Here is a 19655-nt window from a genome sequence, read left to right on the forward strand (position 1 = left end):
GACAATTGTATTTACGTTTCTCTTGTTTATAGTCGAGCTCTGTCACACGTTACACTATATTTATAATCTCTTGTGAATATTCTGTCGTCGAAAAAGAACGTTAAATAAGAAAAAAGAATCAAATTCACATCTGTTTCGTATACACGAGTAAGAGAAGGAAATGTGTATGTAACAGTACTCACCGCGCTTGGAGCGTCGGTCCAGCATGAGCACGAACTTCTGCTGCGACCCGGGGAAGTCGACGGCGAAGAGCGTCTCGACGCTGCCACGTAGCCGACGCCGGGGTTTGATGTGCTTCATGCTCAGTACGAAGTTGTCGTTGTGGATCACCTCCTCCACCTGGCGGCTGGCTTCTGCAACCACAAACATCACCTTGTTGAAATATCATTTAGTTTTTAAACATTTTTTATTCGGTTTGGAATTGAACAGGTTACATCAGCTTCTTGTCTATGCGGATGATGTGAATATGTTAGGAGAAAATCCACAAACGATTAGGGGAAACGCGGAAATTCTAGATGAAGCAAGTAAAGCAATTGGGTTGGAAGTAAATCTCCAAAAAGACTAAGTATATGATTATGTCTCGTGACCAGAATATAGTACGAAATGGAACTATAAAAATAAAATTGGAGATTTATCCTTCGAAGAGGTGGAAAAATTCAAATATCTTGGAGCAACAGTAACAAACATAAATGACACTCGGGAGTAAATTAAACGCAGAATAAATATGGGAAATGCCTGTTATTATTCGGTTGAGAAGCTTTTGTCATCTAGTCTTCTGTCAAAAAATCTGAAAGTTAGAATTTATAAAACAGTTATATTACCGGTTGTTCTTTATGGTTTGAAACTTGGACTCTCACTTGAGAGAGGAACATAGGTTAAGGGTGTTTGAGAATAAGGTGCTTAGGAAAATATTTGGGGCTAAGAGAGATGAAGTTACAGGAGAATGGAGAAATTTGCACAACACAGAACTGCACGCATTGTATTCTTCACCTGACATAATTAGGAACATTAAATCCAGACGTTTGAGATGGGCAGGGCATGTAGCACGTATGGGCGAATCCAGAAATGCATATAGAGTGTTAGTTGGGAGGCCGGAGGGAAAAAGACCTTTAGGGAGGCCGAGACGTAGATGGGAAGATAATATTAAAATTAATATGAGGGAGGTGGAATATGATGGTAGAGGCTGGATTAATCTTGCTCAGGATAGGGACCAATGGCGGGCTTATGTGAGGGCGGCAATGAACCTCCGGGTTCCTTAAAAGCCAGTAAGTAAATAAGTAAGTAAGTAAGAGGGAAACATTATACAGCATATTAGGTGATCGAAAGAATCCGTTTTGGTTTTGTGTTGTCGGTAATGCCTAGAATAATCCGTCAAGGCCACATAAACTTGTGACATTATGTAAATTCAAATTTATATTTATATTGTGTAAATAAAAATTTAAATTTTGTAAATAATGTACAAAAAGTACACATAAATACAAAACAGAACAACAGTTTCATTATTGTCCATGTTCAGTTGTCATTTCTCGAAGAATTGAAATTGCGCGTTTAGTGGGAGTAAGTCAAGACAAAATGGCTGTGTTTAAGAATATAATAATACCAACTTAACCAGTATACGAGTTCAAACTGGAGACTAAAGTGGCCAAAGCAGCTCGAAGCATATATCTTTCCTTTGGTGAAGAGTCGATATGTGAAAGAGTCACAAGTCAGTCAAGAAAAGCGTCGTATAAAAATATTAAAAACCATATCTCTAATGGAAAAAAAAAATAATAAAAAAAATAATAATAATATATAAAACAATAAAAACAAAAACGCATTCACGAAATCTTTGGGATTCTGTGAATTCCCTGTCGCTTTTTGTTTACAGTATTTTGTATAACGTAATGTACAATGGAATAAAGCGCTATTTATATTTATTTGATAATGTTACGAACTGTTTTTTTTTCTTTAGTTTTTACTTACATGCATGCATACTGTACATAGACTCAAGCGCGCATACATATACACTTACTCCTTTCTGGGGTCGAAACTCAAATCTGTAAAACAGTAACACGAGGCTATGATATCATCGATACTGTCTAACGTGTGTAGATATTACTCGTGAGTGGGAATAAATTATCACATGTGTAAAGGACTTGGGTTTTACTGTGTAAATCAATCACCGCAATCTGCATTCTGTATCGTAATGTTCTGTAATCTTAAAATACATGACACGAGTTTTTATAGCAGAAATAAAAAGAAAATCTTGCTTTGCTAACCGATTGTAGTGTCGGCAAATTATTTTATTGTCCTCTCCTTGAGCTTCTTTATGACTTCTCATATTTACCAGACGTGAAGGGCTTTGACTTCTGCGACTGCGCAGAAGAACTGATTATGTCCAGTAGTTCTGCCATTTAGTTATTAGGTTTTCTAGCTCTACTACCGAAACTATTTGAAGTGCGTTTAATTGCAGTGTTCTTAATAAAAGAGTGCGAATTTTTAGGTGTCTTTGAAGTCAATTTTACGATTCTCATTGCTTAAAAATTGTACGTCTTATAGTCGTACTAATGACATCAACATTACAAACTACAAACTAGGGACATTCTGAATAATTTCGAGGGAAAAATTGTTCTGGGGCCGGGTATCGAACCCGGGACCTTTGGTTAAACGTACCAACGCTCTACCAACTGAGCTACCCGGGAACTCTACCAGACACCGATCCAATTTTTCCCTCTATATCCACAGACCCGGTCCCGGAACAATTTTTCCCTCGAAATTATTCAAATCAACTTTCTGAAAGCTTGATTTGGATAATACACGTCACTGTTCGTTAACAGAAAACTACAATTTAAGTCACACAGAGTTAGTGTGCACTCAGTGTTGGTTGTTTGACGATTGTCAGCCCACTTTGGGGTCTGTGGATATAGAAGGAAAAATTGGATCGGTGTTTGGTAGAGTTCCCAGGTAGCTCAGTTGGTAGAGCGTTGGTACGTTTAACCAAAGGTCCCGGGTTCGATACGCGGCCCCGGAACATTTTTTTCCCTCGAAGTTATTCAAATAAACTTTAGGGAGTTATACTTGAGAGCTGGATTTGTATGGACATTCTCTACTAAGAGTTCTGTATACTTTAAATAATACTGCAAGTCTTTACAATTTAAACATTTCTGTAAATAAAATAAAGTTTGTAGGACCAGTGAATTACACAAAAAAATTACATAGATACCAACAGTCAATGGTAGTAATGAAAGAAAGTCTGTTGAAGGAGGAAAGTAGATATGAATGGCGATTGATCTGCCCTTAGACAAAGCAATGGGTATGCAAATCACGACCCGCCCTAGGTTTACAAGGCAGTGGTGACATTGTGGTGGTTTGCCTTTTGCCTTCCGCAGTGTGGGAATGAAGGACATCATAGAACACTCAGTCTCGTGAACGGAATATTAATTCTTCCATTGTCCACGTTGTGAATCAAACCACGGACCGTTGCGTTGGGAAGCACACGTGCTATCCACATAGTCACAACGGCGGAAGCAAGTAGAGAAACAATCTTAAACTTTTATGCAATAATGACACTGCCCACATTATTGTACGGTTACGAAGTACGGACTTTGACAGTTCAACAAAAGAAAAACGAATAGAGGAGGCAGAAATGAAATTTCTGAGGTCTCTTGCGGGTTATAGGCCTACTCTATTTGATCACAAAACATACGAAGAAATAAGATAAGAGCTAAACTTGGAGAATGTAATAAAAAAAAAACAAATATCAAGAAAACTGGCTTAATCACATAATAATAATAATGAGTCCCAACAGAATACCAATATATATATATATATATATATATATATATATACTTACTTACTTACAAATGGCTTTTAAGGAACCCGAAGGTTCATTGCCGCCCTCACATAAGCCCGCCATCGGTCCCTATCCTGTGCAAGATTAATCCAGTCTCTATCATCACACCCCACCTCCCTCAAATCCATTTTAACATTATCCTCCCATCTACGTCTCGGCCTCCCTAAAGGTCTTTTTCCCTCCGGTCTCCCAACTAACACTCTATATGCATTTCTGGATTCGCCCATACGTGCTACATGCCCTGCCCATCTCAAACGTCTGGATTTTAAGTTCCTAATTATGTTAGGTAAAGAATACAATGCGTGCAGTTCTGTGTTGTGTAACTTTCTCCATTCTCCTGTAACTTCATCCCGCTTAGCCCCAAATATTTTCCTAAGCACCTTATTCTCAAACACTCTTAACCTAAGTTCCTCTCTCAGAGTGAGAGTCCAAGTTTCACAACCATACAGAACAACCGGTAATATAACTGTTTTATAAATTCTAACTTTCAGATTTTTGGACAGCAGACTGGATGATAAGAGCTTCTCAACTGAATAATAACAGGCATTTCCCATATTTATCCTGCGTTTAATTTCCTCCCGAGTGTCATTTATATTTGTTACTGTTGCTCCAAGATATTTGAATTTTTCCACCTCTTCGAAGGATAAATCTCCATTTTTTATGTTTCCATTTCGTACAATATTCTGGTCACGAGACATAATCATATACTTCGTCTTTTCGTGATTTACTTCCAAACCGATCGCTTTACTTGCTTCAAGTAAAATTTCCGTGTTTTCCCTAATCGTTTGTGTATTTTCTCCTAACATATTCACGTCATCCGCATAGACAAGAAGCTGATGTAACCCGTTCAATTCCAAACCCTGCCTGTTATCCTGAACTTTCCTAATGGCATATTAATATATATATAAATATATATATATATATATATATATATATATATATATATATATATATATATAGCTCTAAATCAGTGAAACGCTGAGAAGATCAATAATTTCTATCACACGAATCTTGGAGACGGACGAGGCCATCCATAGGGACTATGCTGTGAAGTTACTGATAATGATTGTTGCTGTTTAGTCAATTGGCCGAAGACAGGTCTGAACCCATAAGTGATACCAATAAGGAATCACTCATGAGGCAAGTAGGCCAGGAGATATTGGGATAGTGTGGCCAGTTCCTTTCCCCCTCCATTGCATACATCGCCGATTAGCTACACATTACACTAATCAGACTTCAGATATATACAAACAATTGTTCTTCCTCTTTCACATATCGTCAAGTGAAATGTACTGCTTGATAATAATAGATGTACATGTCAGCCAGAATCTCAATCAGAGGTAAGGTAATGATTATGCCTACTAATTGCTCTCGATGCATTTATTTCTTATTCGGTGATGGTCTGAGTTATGATTTTTTTTTTCTTCCAAAGATTCTATAAATAACAGAGGACTATAATTGAATATTTTTTGTATCTATACATAGTATGGATATGAACAACTAAAGTCGGCCTGGGTAGCGTAGTCGGTACTGCGCTGTCTTCTGTGCTCGAGGTTGCGAGGTCGATCTCGGCCCAGGTAGACGCCATTTAGTGTGCTTAAATGCGACAGGCTCATGTCAGTAGATTTACTGGCATGTAAAATAACTCCTGCGAAACAAAATTCCGGCACACCAGCGACGCTGATATAACCTCGGCAGTTGCGAGCGTCGTTAAATAAATCATAATTTTGAACAACTAAATATCATAAGATAATAAAATTTTTTTTTTTTTTTGGGAAGAATTTTTAAGTCAGCTACAGAAGTAAAACAATAAAACAAGAAACTTAGTTCGGTATCTGGATAATTGGAATGTAACTGAAAAAAAAACATGATAACATAGATCATTTCGGAAGAATATTTGTTTGGAGACGATCTAGAACGGTGAACATATGTTTGATGATAATCATGACGAGAATGATGACGATGCTGAAGTTAGCATTGACGTATTGGCGATTCCTAGTAGTAGTGTTTCCTACGATAGGTTATTGACCTAATACATCGTAACGTTTCTTGTCATCATCGTGTAGACATCCCCTGTAGTGAACTGCTAATATTATTACTATCATTCCCATGTGTCCAGCAATAAAGTTCAGTCTATTCAATGTCTAGAAAGCATTTCAGATGGCAAAAAAGATCGCCGGAAGAAATTCCTATCAAACTGTTGCCACTAGGGATGGTTTCATATTTAAATGTCAGTCATTACCCTTGAAAACTCAAGACGTGAAGAGCAGACGCTCCGCCCCTGTCAAATTGTTCGCGACATCTGCAGACTGGTGGCCGTGAACTTACCGGACCTCCGCAGTTGTTTATGTTGCTCATGTCCATCACCTCCGATGCATTGTTCAGATCCGCGGACAAAACATATGGTAAAGATACACTGATTGCAGTACCAGAACTGTGCTAGCTGCTAGACCAACCCATCTTCTGTGGCGATGTGACTCTCTATTGGTTAATCGATATTGTCATTAATGTCCGATGATAGCGAAGATGATCCCACAGCATGTTCCGGGTTGATATCGTAACCCAGTGGTCTCCAATCTTTTGAGTGTCACGGTCCCTTTGAAGTTTATACCCACTAAAATGTTCTGCTTAATTTAAGCCCGTAAACATGTGCTGTTCATAAAATATTAGCATAATATAGTGAATTAAACATCCTTAATAAATCGGTAGCGATATTAAATTTTAGCTCTATACTGGAGAATTACCACAGTAGCTTTGAACCGTGCCGTTACGTTTGCCACCAAATTTAATTACATACACAATGTTGCCAACATAAGAACATGATTTTGGTCTGTGGTGTCGTTAGAAGGAGAAATTTGTTTCTTTTTATCTCTACCTCCTTCGTTCTGAACATTACTGAGAGATAGCACCACTGTTACTCTCATCTATTGGAATGATTTTTCCCTGGACCACCAATTTTCTTGGACGACATTTCTACAAAGAAGATTAAGACAGATCTTACAAGCGATCTCCAGTTACTAACAGTATGGTCATCAAAATTGTGTGTCCATTTTATCTCGAACTAAAATCTCTCTCGCATTTTCTTTTGTTTCATCACGCCCGAATGGATTTATCTCTTCGGTATCGATGTTTCTAGTCGGTTATAGCCTTTATGACAGTTTTTGTTTCGTAATATTGGTAAACAGTAATATAATTAAAACGGTGAATAATTTCATGGCCCCTAAAAGTTTTTTTTTCTTAAAAGGTTAGGTATTTTGTCTAGTCCACAAATAAAACTGCAACATGGTCATAATTATGTACTTAATGCTTTGGTGAACATTAACCGGATGAGCAAATGCTGAGTATTATCCAGTTGTTCCTATTTTAGTTTTAGCTCGTGAATATAACCTGAAACTACATAAATAACAAAGATATTTTAAGTTCTATCATGTTTTTCCGACAAAAATGATTTTTTTAGACTTAGCGCTATAAGGTTGTTAATGAGATGGTTGGTATTAGCAGCTATCCGTTTTGATTAGTCTGATTCTATTGTACAATGTCTAAGTTGCAAGTTTAGTCCAACATTAAAGTTACTTTTATATTTCCTCTCCATGAAGACGAAAGCAGAATATGTACATACTTTGGCCATAAGCATGTTGGTGGAAGTGTTGTATTGCATTTCGAAAACATGGTCGTGCATGCAACCAAGATTGCAACGAGGTCATTATAGGAAACATGATTTTTAACTGCGGAGTATTACATCGCGATCCCTGGAAAAAATTCTACAGTATATTTTCCATTTCGTATTTCTTACTAATTGAAGTACCCAAAAATGATTTTTCTCTGCATCAGTATTGTGTCATCTTCAGAGTCACTATAGCATCTCAACACTCTCATCTTCATCAGACGTAGCAATAACTGAGATACAACAAGCAGAAATGTTTTTGCTTTAAGAAAATGCAAGAAATTAGAAATTGGTTTCGGTAAAGTAACAATGTTTTTGCTGTGAGAAAAAGCGCATTTGACAAAAGATATGCTAGCGCTCTGGAAGTCTGTTATTACATGGTTTGAAAGCGTAACTCTGCTGTAGATCCGTGGGAAAGGGATTCTTATCTTCTCTTGTACGGAGGAGGGATCCGAAGGCTTGCACTGCAGCCTGAGACTTATTGTGCCTACCGCTCCTATTCTGTGAATGATTGGGCAGCCGAACAGCTGCACTCTTGTACAAGTACAGCACGCTGCACCGTGAACTGGACCAGGGCTATGGTATGATGAAGATAAGTGAATTAATGATGGCCAAATGATGGCCAAATGAGTCCGAGGTCCAACGCCGAAAGTTACCCAGCAATTCTGCTTCAATTTATTTATTTAGCTTTATTTCAATCCATTCTCCAGTATGGAATTTTAGGGTGGGGAAATGCTTGTAATTCTAATCTCACTCCACTAATACTTATTCAGAAAAGAATTATTAAAATATGCCTTAATAAACCAATTGATTACTCATCCGAGCTTTTGTTTACTGATTTTAATGTTTTGAAAATTAAACAGATTTATTATATTGCCTTATTAATCTTCATACATAAAAACCGTAATAAATTCAAATTGTATCATCATAAATATGGAACTAAAAGATCCGATTTTATACGACTAGAGGAACCAAAGTGTTTCACAAGCACAGCTCTGAGCCATGGTACCTACTTTGGTCCAAGGTTATACAATAAAATAATTGATAAATACCCAAATTTGGAAAATTTTAGTATCAGAAATTTAAAAAATAGCGTTAGGAATTTAATTTTTAAAGAATATATATTGATTTGATATGTATATGTATTTGTATGACTTAAATTTTTAAAATTGAAATTGTATTTTTAAATTTAATTTATTCCTGTAAATTTTTTTCTTGACCCAGTTTGTGTAAAAAAATTATCTTTGTGTTTAGATATCTCCCTGAGCACGAGTTTTTTACTCCTTCAGGGAAGAACTAAGATTGTATTTTTGCCAATGTTATTTCATTAATAATAAACAATAAACAATTAGTTAAGGGAAACTCCGAAAAAATCCCAACCAGATAACTTGTCCTAACCAGGATTTGAACTCAGGCCCGTTCGTTTCTCAGTCAAATGCGCGGGCCGTTACTCCACAGCAGTGGACATGAGATTGAGGTTAGTACAAATAGAGAAATATTGTGACTTTGGAAACATAGAGCTCTGGAATAATCCTATCGTGAAGAATAATTATGATAATGCTTCGTTTAGAATTGTTGTTAATTTTATTGTAGCAATATAATAGATAAGGGCAAGTATATGCTGTTTATTGACATCCGTTTATTTGTACTGTAAACCAACATTCATTTCCGTACATCAGAGATGGGCTAGCCAAGATTTCTTAAAATTTCATCTCTGTGTCCTGTCTTTATCATTTTATCTAACCTATTTATTATTATACCACACATTAATCTCTCTGGCATTAGTTGGAGCAACTAAAATAAACGCCCTTGGGTTCAAACGCCTGAAAGTGTAACAGATCCTCGAGAACCGTGCAACATCTGACATTACGTCCTCTCACGTTACACATGTTGTTTATCATGTCGAGTATGCGCACACGTGTTCTTCAAGAACACGTCCCGACACTGTCAAACCTCCGCACGATTGAGTATCAGAGTAATAATCATCATATTTCAGGAATTAGTTTCTCTTGCGTCTTCATTCCATTGATGATCGTAACACCACAGTCTACTATATACAGTCGCGAAGCTTGAGGTGATTTTTTGCAAATCTCGTGATAAAGCGCTCCAAGCGGTTAGCAACTAGAAACAATAGACTGTCACGGTCGACTTTGGACTGTGTCGTATTTCCATCGAGTGCTAGCTCGTTGCGAATTTCACATTGATGCTTGTGAAATGTTCGTTATTGGTTGTAATGAAAATGTTAATGGCTAAAATACAATAATTGGAATAATAATATTTTACTAGAGACGTATAAAAATTAAGTTTGTTTTAATGAAACTTATTGATCACGATTTATTTTCAATTCTGATGGGATTATTATTGCTTAGGCCTACTTTTTTTTAAAAAGGATATGTTTTTAATTATAGCTGTTAATTTTGTTGTTATTTTTATTTGTTACTTTACTAGAGACGTAGAAAAAGTCTGTTACAATAAAATTTATTGATCACGTTTTATTTCCAATTCTGGTGTGATTATTATTGCTTGACCTCATTCCACTTTGTTAACTACGTAAGCCTACACTACAAGTACCGGTACACGTAAGTTACTCCATTAATTCATATTTCCATTATTATTGCTGTAAAGGGAAATGCAAATTAATATTTATTGGTTTCATAGTTAATTATCGCTATAATTTTGGATGAGTGAAGCGATTATAGTAAATTTCAGTTCGTTTTGCACAAACAAATTAACCTATTTCTTGCAGGTATCTTCGAGTTTATGGTGGAATTTAATTTACTTCATTAAAATAATAAATTAACTTTATGCATTTAATATTTCAATAATGGAAGGAAGGTGTTAATTTCTCCAAAAGAACACAACGGAAGTGTAACATATTTTGTCGTCTGCTAGGAGAGAGATCTGCGATGATGAGGCGATAGTAGCGATCCTAGTGGTGGGCAACTACCCATGTTTGCATTTTTACTACATATTGAGCTTCGCGACTGTATATAGTAGACTGTGGTAACACTAAATACTCGTCACCATGGCGAACTGAGCGGCCGCCAGGGGCGCTGGGTTTAAAGGAACACAAGACGGCTGGTGTTATCAACATGAAACGTAATCGCACATACCAAACGAATGTGTATAGGCCTATACATTAACCACTTTACGGGCAATTGCTAGACTAGTAAAGTAACAGCAATATCTCAGTGTTTGCTTGGAATCTGACTGCAATTTATCTCTTCAATAATATTCATAGGGGAGAGTTGGGTAGTATCGGACATCGGGTAATATCGGACAATGCGTTTCTTTCATCTACCACCAGATGGTAGAACCTGGATAACATGGTTACGTTTCTGTATGCGACATAACAGAAACATAACCATGTCATTCAGGTACTATCATCTGGTGGTAGATGAAAGAAACTCACTGTCCGATATTACCCGTTGTCCGATACTACCCAATTCTCCCCTATATTCTTATTCATTGTAGAGCTACCATGATACGATTTATTATTACTGTATTTATATTCCAAATTTCCAAATATATTTCATTCAAATAGTTGTTATCTTTTTATCATTATTATTTTATCTCATTGAGGAAAAGAAGGAGATAATAATGGACGAAAGTTTTGAAATTGATAATAGATGCTAAGGGGCAAAACGTATTTGTTGCCAGGGACGCCATTTTTTTCATGCTACGGCCCTGCAGAGGTTATCCAATGTCGAAATTCAACATGGGCGAGAAATTTTGTCTGGAATTTTATCAGGGACAAACAGGGTTCTTTTGCGTATAGTAGTTTTCCCTCAACCCAATACGAGCAAATACTGGGTAACTTCCGGTGCTGGACCCCGGATTCATTTCACCGGCATTATCACCTTCATTTCATTCAGACGCTAAATAACCTAGATGTTGATACAGCGTCGTAAAATAACCCAATAAAAAATCCACAACATGAGACCTATAGCATTACTTCATTTTCGGACCAAATCATGCTAAGGCTGGTATTACACTATCAAAGTTCTTTGATAAAGATCTTTTATAAAATATATGACAGTGTAATGGGTCTCCCTTTATGAAAGTTTCTTTGATAAAAGATCTTTTGTAAAATGTAGGTAAGTGCATCTTGTTACCTTTTCAACAGATTTGCCTATCTTGAAACCAATATGGCGGAACGTAAATATTGTTGGACTGTTACTACGACCAAAATGCCAATAATGAAAATATGAAGCAAATGAAATATTATAAAACACAAGACACATGACCATTCAGAGCTAAACTGTTCTAATAGCGACAGTTGAGGTATTCGCACGCGGTTGTGCTTCCCAATACTTCTCCTGAGTTCCAACATTCAATGAGAAAAATGACTGTAACAGTAACTGCCTGTTTTGTTGGGAATTCGGTAAAGACAATGAATTCTGGTATCATTGTGCCCTGTATTCAGGATGGGGTCATTCAGATTTCAGTGGTGCTGAAACTCCTCAAAATTTCACTTGTGACTTTTGCCAATCCACATGAAAGAAAATTTAATGTTAAATTTATCTAATTTTTGCATAATGTTAAATTTTGATCCTATAACCACTAATACATACTCCAATTGCATTTGTATCTGCGTACCACTACCGTAACTGCCTGTGTCCCATTTCCTCCTTGGTAAATTAATGCCACGCATTAGGGCCTATAAATTTTTCATATATCATCACTAGAAATGAATATTGTTTAGAAATACATTTTGTAACTAACAAATATATAGTAGAACCTAATTGTTTTATTATCTCTGAAAGTTTCAGTAGGGCCTGTTACACTAAAATTATCTTGAAATTTATAATATCAGAAAGTTAGATGCGTGCAATTACCCCATTATCCTCTAACTTCAAGTCCGCATTGTACCTTCTTTTCCATTTCTTTTTCAGAAATATGCATATTATATGCATATTTCACTACCTCGAACCCGGAACATGTACCTCCTCTCTATTCCTCTCCACAAAACATCCTTCTACTCATCATCTTTCAGCATATCTATTCCACGCCTCTGGAACTCTCTCCCTGACCATGTCAGAGACTGTCTGACAATATCAAAATTCAAATTTAAATTAAAAAATCACATTCTAGTTCATGGAATTGCTTGTTGAACACCTGTCAGGTTGCGCAACTTCGGCTTAACCCATGACATACAGTAAATATTTAACTATGCTGTTGTAAAATTGACAATTAATATATAATGTATTTATTATTATTATTATTATTATTATTATTACTATTATCAGTTATCAGTTATCACCATCATCATTGCTATCTCAGTTTTTCTTTCTTTCTTTTTTTTCTTGTATTAGCTCGATGAGAGCTCTATAGTGTTCTTTTGACCCTGTTGACCCTCTATAGGGCGTTAATTTAATTTGTATTATTTTCATCAGCGTCTGTATTTCTTTTTTGTATTTATATGTGCTATCTGGTAAGATGGCCTTAATCCTGTCAGATTAAATAAATAAAATAAAATAAATAAAATATTATAATATTTTGAACTAATTGTAGCTATACATGCATATTCCTGTTCATAATTCATTTTTGAATATCTGTGATAAAAAAAATATTTTATCATAAATGGAAGCTGATGGTTCTTATTATTTAATTTTAGGTTATGTTTGATAAAATATTTTAGATAGTGTAATAAACTCAAAATCCTACCTTTTATCATAGATTTTTGATAAAATATTTTATCATATTCTCTGTCACAGAACTTTGATAGTGTAACACCAGCCTAAGAATTTTGTCGCGATTTCAAATCCATCGCTCTGTGCCAAGTTTGAACTCAGGAGCCTAGTACCAACGACTATCATGGTAGTCGCTAGACCACCAAGTCTCAGAGAAGAATCTTCGTAGTACGTGCGAGGCGTAGTACCATGCACATCCCTGATATTGGCGTCAACATCCGGGTATCTGGATATGACACGGTAGTGGATGAAGAAGATTAATTGCACATAGCATGTTCAGAATACCAATTTCAAGTAAGTGAATGACAAAATCTCGGGATAATTACATAAGCGATGATCTATGAGAGTAGGCGTGTCCCGCCTGCAAAGGCCAGAAAGGAACTGACGGCTGCCTTAGCCTCCTGTGTGGCGTGAACTCTTCCTTTTGATCTTCATCTTACGCACCGTGACACAAGACGATAGTCATCCGCCTGTGGGAGCGCCCAGGTGAGGTTCAGAGGGCGGTGTGCGATGAATGACGGGTAATTGCTGACACCATGGCCACCTTGAACCTCTAGACTTGGCAAATAGATTCCTCCGAGAAACGGGTCAACAAACGAGAAGCAGGCATTTGTTTCTTAAAGCGATAGTGGATAGTGCTCGTGCTTTTCTGTCATGAGCATACGTTTGTGGAGAAGAAAGGCTGTATCAAGAGAAAACGTGCTAGGTTTCTAACACAAGACAAAATATACGGATACAATGCATTTCTTTCTACTACAGAAATTTCCCTCACAATGAAATCCGAAACTCCATATGTAGATGAAATTATTGGGGATCATCAGTGTCGTTTTAGGCGTAATAGATCAACTATTGACCAGATATTTTGTATTCGACAGATAATGGAGAAAAAATGGGAGTATAAGGGTACAGTGCATCAGTTATTCATAGATTTCAAAAAGGCATATGACTCGGTTAAGAGAGAAGTTTTATATGGTATTCTTATTGAATTTGGTATTCCCAAGAAACTAGTTCGATTAATTAAAATGTGTCTCAGTGAAACGTACAGCAGAGTTCGTATAGGTCAGTTTCTGTCAGATGCGTTTCCAATTCACTGTGGGCTAAAGCAAGGAGATGCACTATCACCTTTACTTTTTAACTTTGCTCTAGAGTATGCCATTAGGAAAGTTGAGGATAACAGAGAGGGTTTGGAATTGAACAGGTTATATCAGCTGCTTGTCTGTGCGGATGACGTGAATATATTAGGAGAAAATCCACAAACGATTAGGGAAAACACGGGAATTTTACTGGAAGCAAGTAAAGAGATAAGTTTGGAAGTAAACCCCGAAAAGACAAAGTATATGATTATGTCTCATGACGGGAATATTGTACGAAATGGAAATATAAAAATTGGAAATTTATCTTTTGAAGAGGTGGAGAAGTTCAAATATCTGGGAGCAACAGTAACAAATATAAATGATATTCGGGAGGAAATTAAACACAGAATAAATATGGGAAATGCCTGTTATTATTCGGTTGAGAAACTTTTATCATCCAGTCTACTGTCGAAAAATCTGAAAGTTATAATTTATAAAACAATTATATTACCGGTTGTTCTGTATGGTTGTGAAACTTGGACTCTAACTTTGAGAGAGGAACATAGGTTAAGGGTGTTTGAGAATAAGGTGCTTAGGAAAATTTTTGGGGCTAAGAGGGATGAAGTTACAGGAGAATGGAGAAAGTTACACAACACAGAACTGCACGCATTGTATTCTTCACCTGACATAATTAGGAACATTAAATCCAGACGTTTGAGATGGGCAGGGCATGTAGCACGTATGGGCGAATCCAGAAATGCATATAGAGTGTTAGTTGGGAGACCGGAGGGAAAAAGACCTTTAGGGAGGCCGAGACGTAGGTGGGAAGATAATATTAAAATGGATTTGAGGGAAGTGGGATATGATGATAGAGAATGGATTAATCTTGCTCAGGATAGGGACCGATGGCGGGCTTATGTGAGGGCGGCAATGAACCTCCGGGTTCCCTAAAAGCCAGTAAGTAAGTAAGTATGAAATCCGAATCTGTGAATAAGTGATTAATTAATCAAATATGTAGTAATTCGTTTCATGAGTTTAAGATCCGATTTCACCAAAACTGAGTTAACTCTCAATTCAATTATTCATATGTCTTCTTTTAAATTGTTCCGCGTTTCATCATGCCAAATTAAGAGCCATGTAGCTAATGACGTATTATTGCAGAGTAGCGAATAGAACATATTTTCAGGAAGAATCGAGCCGGTTTCACTTCACAATTTAGAGTGAATCGAGTGAAAATGACTATCGGGAGAAGATTCTTATTTCTTTATACTTTCACATTCTTCCAAGAGAGAACGCCACGCTGATGTCTTCATGATCACTGAGACAGTTGAATGTCTGTAGAGTTGAAGCTATTTCATTTTGCCACGTGTTCTTGTTGTGAAAAGAAGAAAAGCAAGAAAACAGCTCATTTTTCTGCTATGAAATAATTGCAAAAGTATGTTACAATTTTAATATAACGTTGAATTCATAATGATTGCCAAACATTTGTAATGGATATTGTAGTAAAGGTTCTAAAGTTTGTATTGTTAACAACCAACGACCTTGTTCCGCCATCTTAGATTGCGTCACAGCACTAGGCATCTTACCCCGATACTTGTGAAAGATGCTAAACTTTTTCGGGGTAAGATGGCACATTTTTGCAAGAGTTTTATTTTTTGTTTTCTTGCAGGTAATGCGTAAACATTACGTAAGATCCTCTGATAGAAGTCAGTGGATTGAGGACAGTGTTCAAGTTGCGATGGAACATGTTAGAACAGGGGATATGAACTGTTTTAGAGCATCGCAACATATGGGATTCTTTACCGTACCCTTAAACGCCAGCTAAAAGTCATTGTTGTTATATACATGTATCAAACCAAGTTCAGATAAAATGCATATATCAGTAACTCTGTTAATTGTATTTGCCATCTTATCCGACTATCGGGGAAAGATGCCTACAGTGCAGGTAAGAAGAAAACCTATATCTATAAACAAGGTAGTTAATGTTTTCTGTTTTGCACCAAAAATATAGTTTCAAAATGCCTTCCAGACTTTGATATTTCAATATGAAATTCAAAGTTAAATGAACAGTATCTTAAATTTTCAATCAAAGAGAAAGTGAGGCATCTTCCCCCGATCCACTCTAAAGAAAAATCATCCTCTCCTGTAGTCAGATGATACCCGGCGCTCATTGCGGAAAGTACAATTTTATGAATTCCGTTTCGCAAAATAATAAAGTAATACGCAGTTTAATTGATTTATTGGTGACTAAATATTTCCTGTCTCATCCTCAAATTATATTAATATGAAATTAATTGGTCCACCTCAAAGCGTCATGTCGCAGCAGCATGCTGCTATTCCCATATCCATTCTGTCATTATTGGCTGCGGTTTGCATCCGCCACTGGACACTGGCTTGATGTGATAAACAGGCGTCTGAACCAGGATGTGCGGCCTCGATCCCCCCTCCAAATCAAACAAATTCACATTCATCATCACACAACCGCCTGCTAAATCACTGAACTGGAAAATGATTTGGAACACAGTCGGTCTATAATTAAAATTCCTATCAAACTGAAACTGAGAATTGTTTAACTAAGACTCTGATACCATCTGTCAGATTAAGGTTAATACATTGTGAGTGAGTGGGCAGAACACACGTGGAAATTCTGTTTAGAAATAGGGCAGTGGGACACGTGTTATAGAAGATTGTATCTTTTGAGCCCTCCTGACAATTCTACGCTTAGTATTAGGCTATATGATAATTGAATTATCGACATCTTCTTTCAAATTTGCCTTCTTTGTGGGTGGAAGCTACAGCTGTATTTGCAGTTATAATGATGAAAATACCAACAGTTCTAGAATTTATTATTATTATTATTATTATTATTATCAGTCAAGGGCCAAGATTGAGACTTTTTTACATAATGTGGCTCAGTATACTGTAATCGATTACCTCTAAAAATATTTGCATGTATAGCCAACTTCTAACATCCTGTGATTATATATATATATATATATATATATATATATATATATACGGTCTTACTAATAAAAACTCTATATACAGACGTTTAACTGTCTTATACTTAAACAATGAGTAGCTCGTTTATAAGTCGTGTGTAAATTCCCTACTAATAATCACTACATACGTCGTGTATAACAATATAACTGTTACACAACTACGTCATAGTTTCGTCATTACTTCGTGACGAAAGATAATAGAATATCTGAGGTTCTCTACTGGATCCGGTAGAGCGCTCTAGTGTGGCGTGTTAAATATCGATAGTACAACTGGCTCTAATCGATTACCACACTACATTTTGGTCAAAGAGTACAAGCTACAGCAATATTATTCTAATAATTCTATGATCTTTGGTTTGTTCTTCTGTGGTTACAAGGTAACCATCTTCATAAAATGACAGTCGATACGAACAGCTGTTAAAGGGGCGGCCATTTTTTCGCTATATACAACGCTTAAACAAGGGGTTTCGTGTATATAACTACTGCAAAGCAATTCCCATTGTACAGTTACAGCCTGTTTATACGTCCATAGCTTATTCACGGTTTATTAGTAACGTTTTCTGTCTCAACTCTGCATAAGTCTCGTATAAAAACTATACACAGTTTATTAGTAAGACTGATAATATATATATAATATATACAGTATATATATATAATATGTTAATTCATTTAACTATTTAGGTTATAACCTCTCTTACATCACTGATGAAGATATGTCAAACAAAATATCTAAATTTATAAAAATCACTGGCGTCATTAACACCGTCTTCAAATCATCTCATGTTCAGAAACATACAAGGCTAAAGGTATATAAAACACTAGCTCGACCGGTCCTCACTTACGGTAGCGAGGCATGGACAATCAGAAAAGCTGATGAGCACAGGCTGACGACAGCTGAAATGAGGTTCATGAGACGAACAGCGGGATGCTCTTTGCTGGAACACCGTAAAAATGTGGACATATTGCAGGAACTAAAAATGGATCCTATAGTTAAGTTTGTTCAACAATATCGACTTCAGTGGAAAAAACATGTCGAAAGGATGGATCGCACACGATGGCCTAAACAGATTCTTACTTATATACCAAGAGGAAAGAGGAAATTGGGAAGACCACGCAAGCGCTGGCATGAGACCGTAACAGATCCTGCAGGGTCTAATACGTGAGGGATATGATATATATATATATATATATATATATATATATATATATATATATATATAAAGTTTATTTACAGTCGCTTTAACTTCGAAGGTTATACCGCGATTGTCTGTTAGAAATGATTATACAGTACATTGGATTTCCATTTTGTCTTCATTTACCGGCGAATCCGCAGATGTATTGCCATCTAGTGCCCATACCTAAGACATGTGCACCGTCAGGTCTTGCAAAATAACAGGTTATTATAGATTTATTAATTTGTCATACAGAATAATATTTGTAATATTGACAATTAATATTTGAGGAGAAAAATTTGCTCCGGCGCCGGGGATCGAACCCGGGTCCTTGGTTCTACGTACCAAGCGCTCTGACCACTGAGCTACGCCGAATTCAATCCCGGCGCCGGAGCGAATTTTTCTCCTCAAATATTAATTGTCAATATTACAGATATTACTCTGTATGACAAATTAATAAATCTATAATATTCTCATAGCTGCGGTGCATATGTCTGTACAGATTACTGTGCACTTAACTGCGGAATCCCGGCCAAACAAGTCACTCAGCTGAGTGCGCTCCTAGTATAATGGCAGATGACATTGGACATATACGTCAACATATATGCCTAACTTGGAGTCAGGCCACAAAGGGAAACATTGAAGGAGGAAGGTTCGATCCGGTGCTGTGGATTGAATTCGGCGTAGCTCAGTGGTCAGAGCGCTTGGTACGTAAAACCAAGGACCCGGTTCGATCCCCGACGCCGGAGCGAATTTTTCTCCTCAAATATTAATTGTCAAAATAACAGGTTGATAAGTAAGTTAATAGCGTTTTTGCTCTTCCATGGCAATAGGACCTTTGCAAAAAAATATTTGGAATTTTGTCATTTTAATGTTATAGATTTGTGTTACTGAATATGTCTTGAATTTTTCAATTTTTTAGAAAGTTTGTGTTAATTATGGACTACAAAAATTGGAGTGTCAAGTAGAAAAAAACTAACATTTCCAACATATCACTTTGTTTGAGTTGAACTGAGAAATAGGGGCATCGAGGTCTCTAGAGTCATATATGTCGTTTACGAGGAGATCATCAGCGGAGAAAGTACGGCACGAAAATTACTTTCTAGTTTCAATGAGGCTATTTTTATATTCATGATTCTTCACATAAAGTCCACACCTATGGAGTAACGGTTAGCGCGTCTGGCCGCGAAACCAGGTGGCCCGGGTTCGATTCCTGGTC

General features: G+C 36.6%; 1 protein-coding gene across 1 annotated transcript in view; it reads right to left on the bottom strand.

Moving 5' to 3' along the window:
- Tsp (Thrombospondin) overlaps positions 1-19655 on the bottom strand; it is a 123574-nt gene that overhangs the window by 88406 nt on the left and 15513 nt on the right. Inside the window, exon 2 of the mRNA XM_069815963.1 lies at positions 183-353. Within this exon, the coding sequence (XP_069672064.1) occupies positions 183-353 (171 nt within the window). The remainder of the gene's footprint in view (positions 1-182; positions 354-19655) is intronic.

Source organism: Periplaneta americana, chromosome 17 (genome assembly GCF_040183065.1).
Source record: "Periplaneta americana isolate PAMFEO1 chromosome 17, P.americana_PAMFEO1_priV1, whole genome shotgun sequence".
In the NCBI taxonomy this organism is placed as follows: Eukaryota; Metazoa; Arthropoda; class Insecta; order Blattodea; family Blattidae; genus Periplaneta; species Periplaneta americana.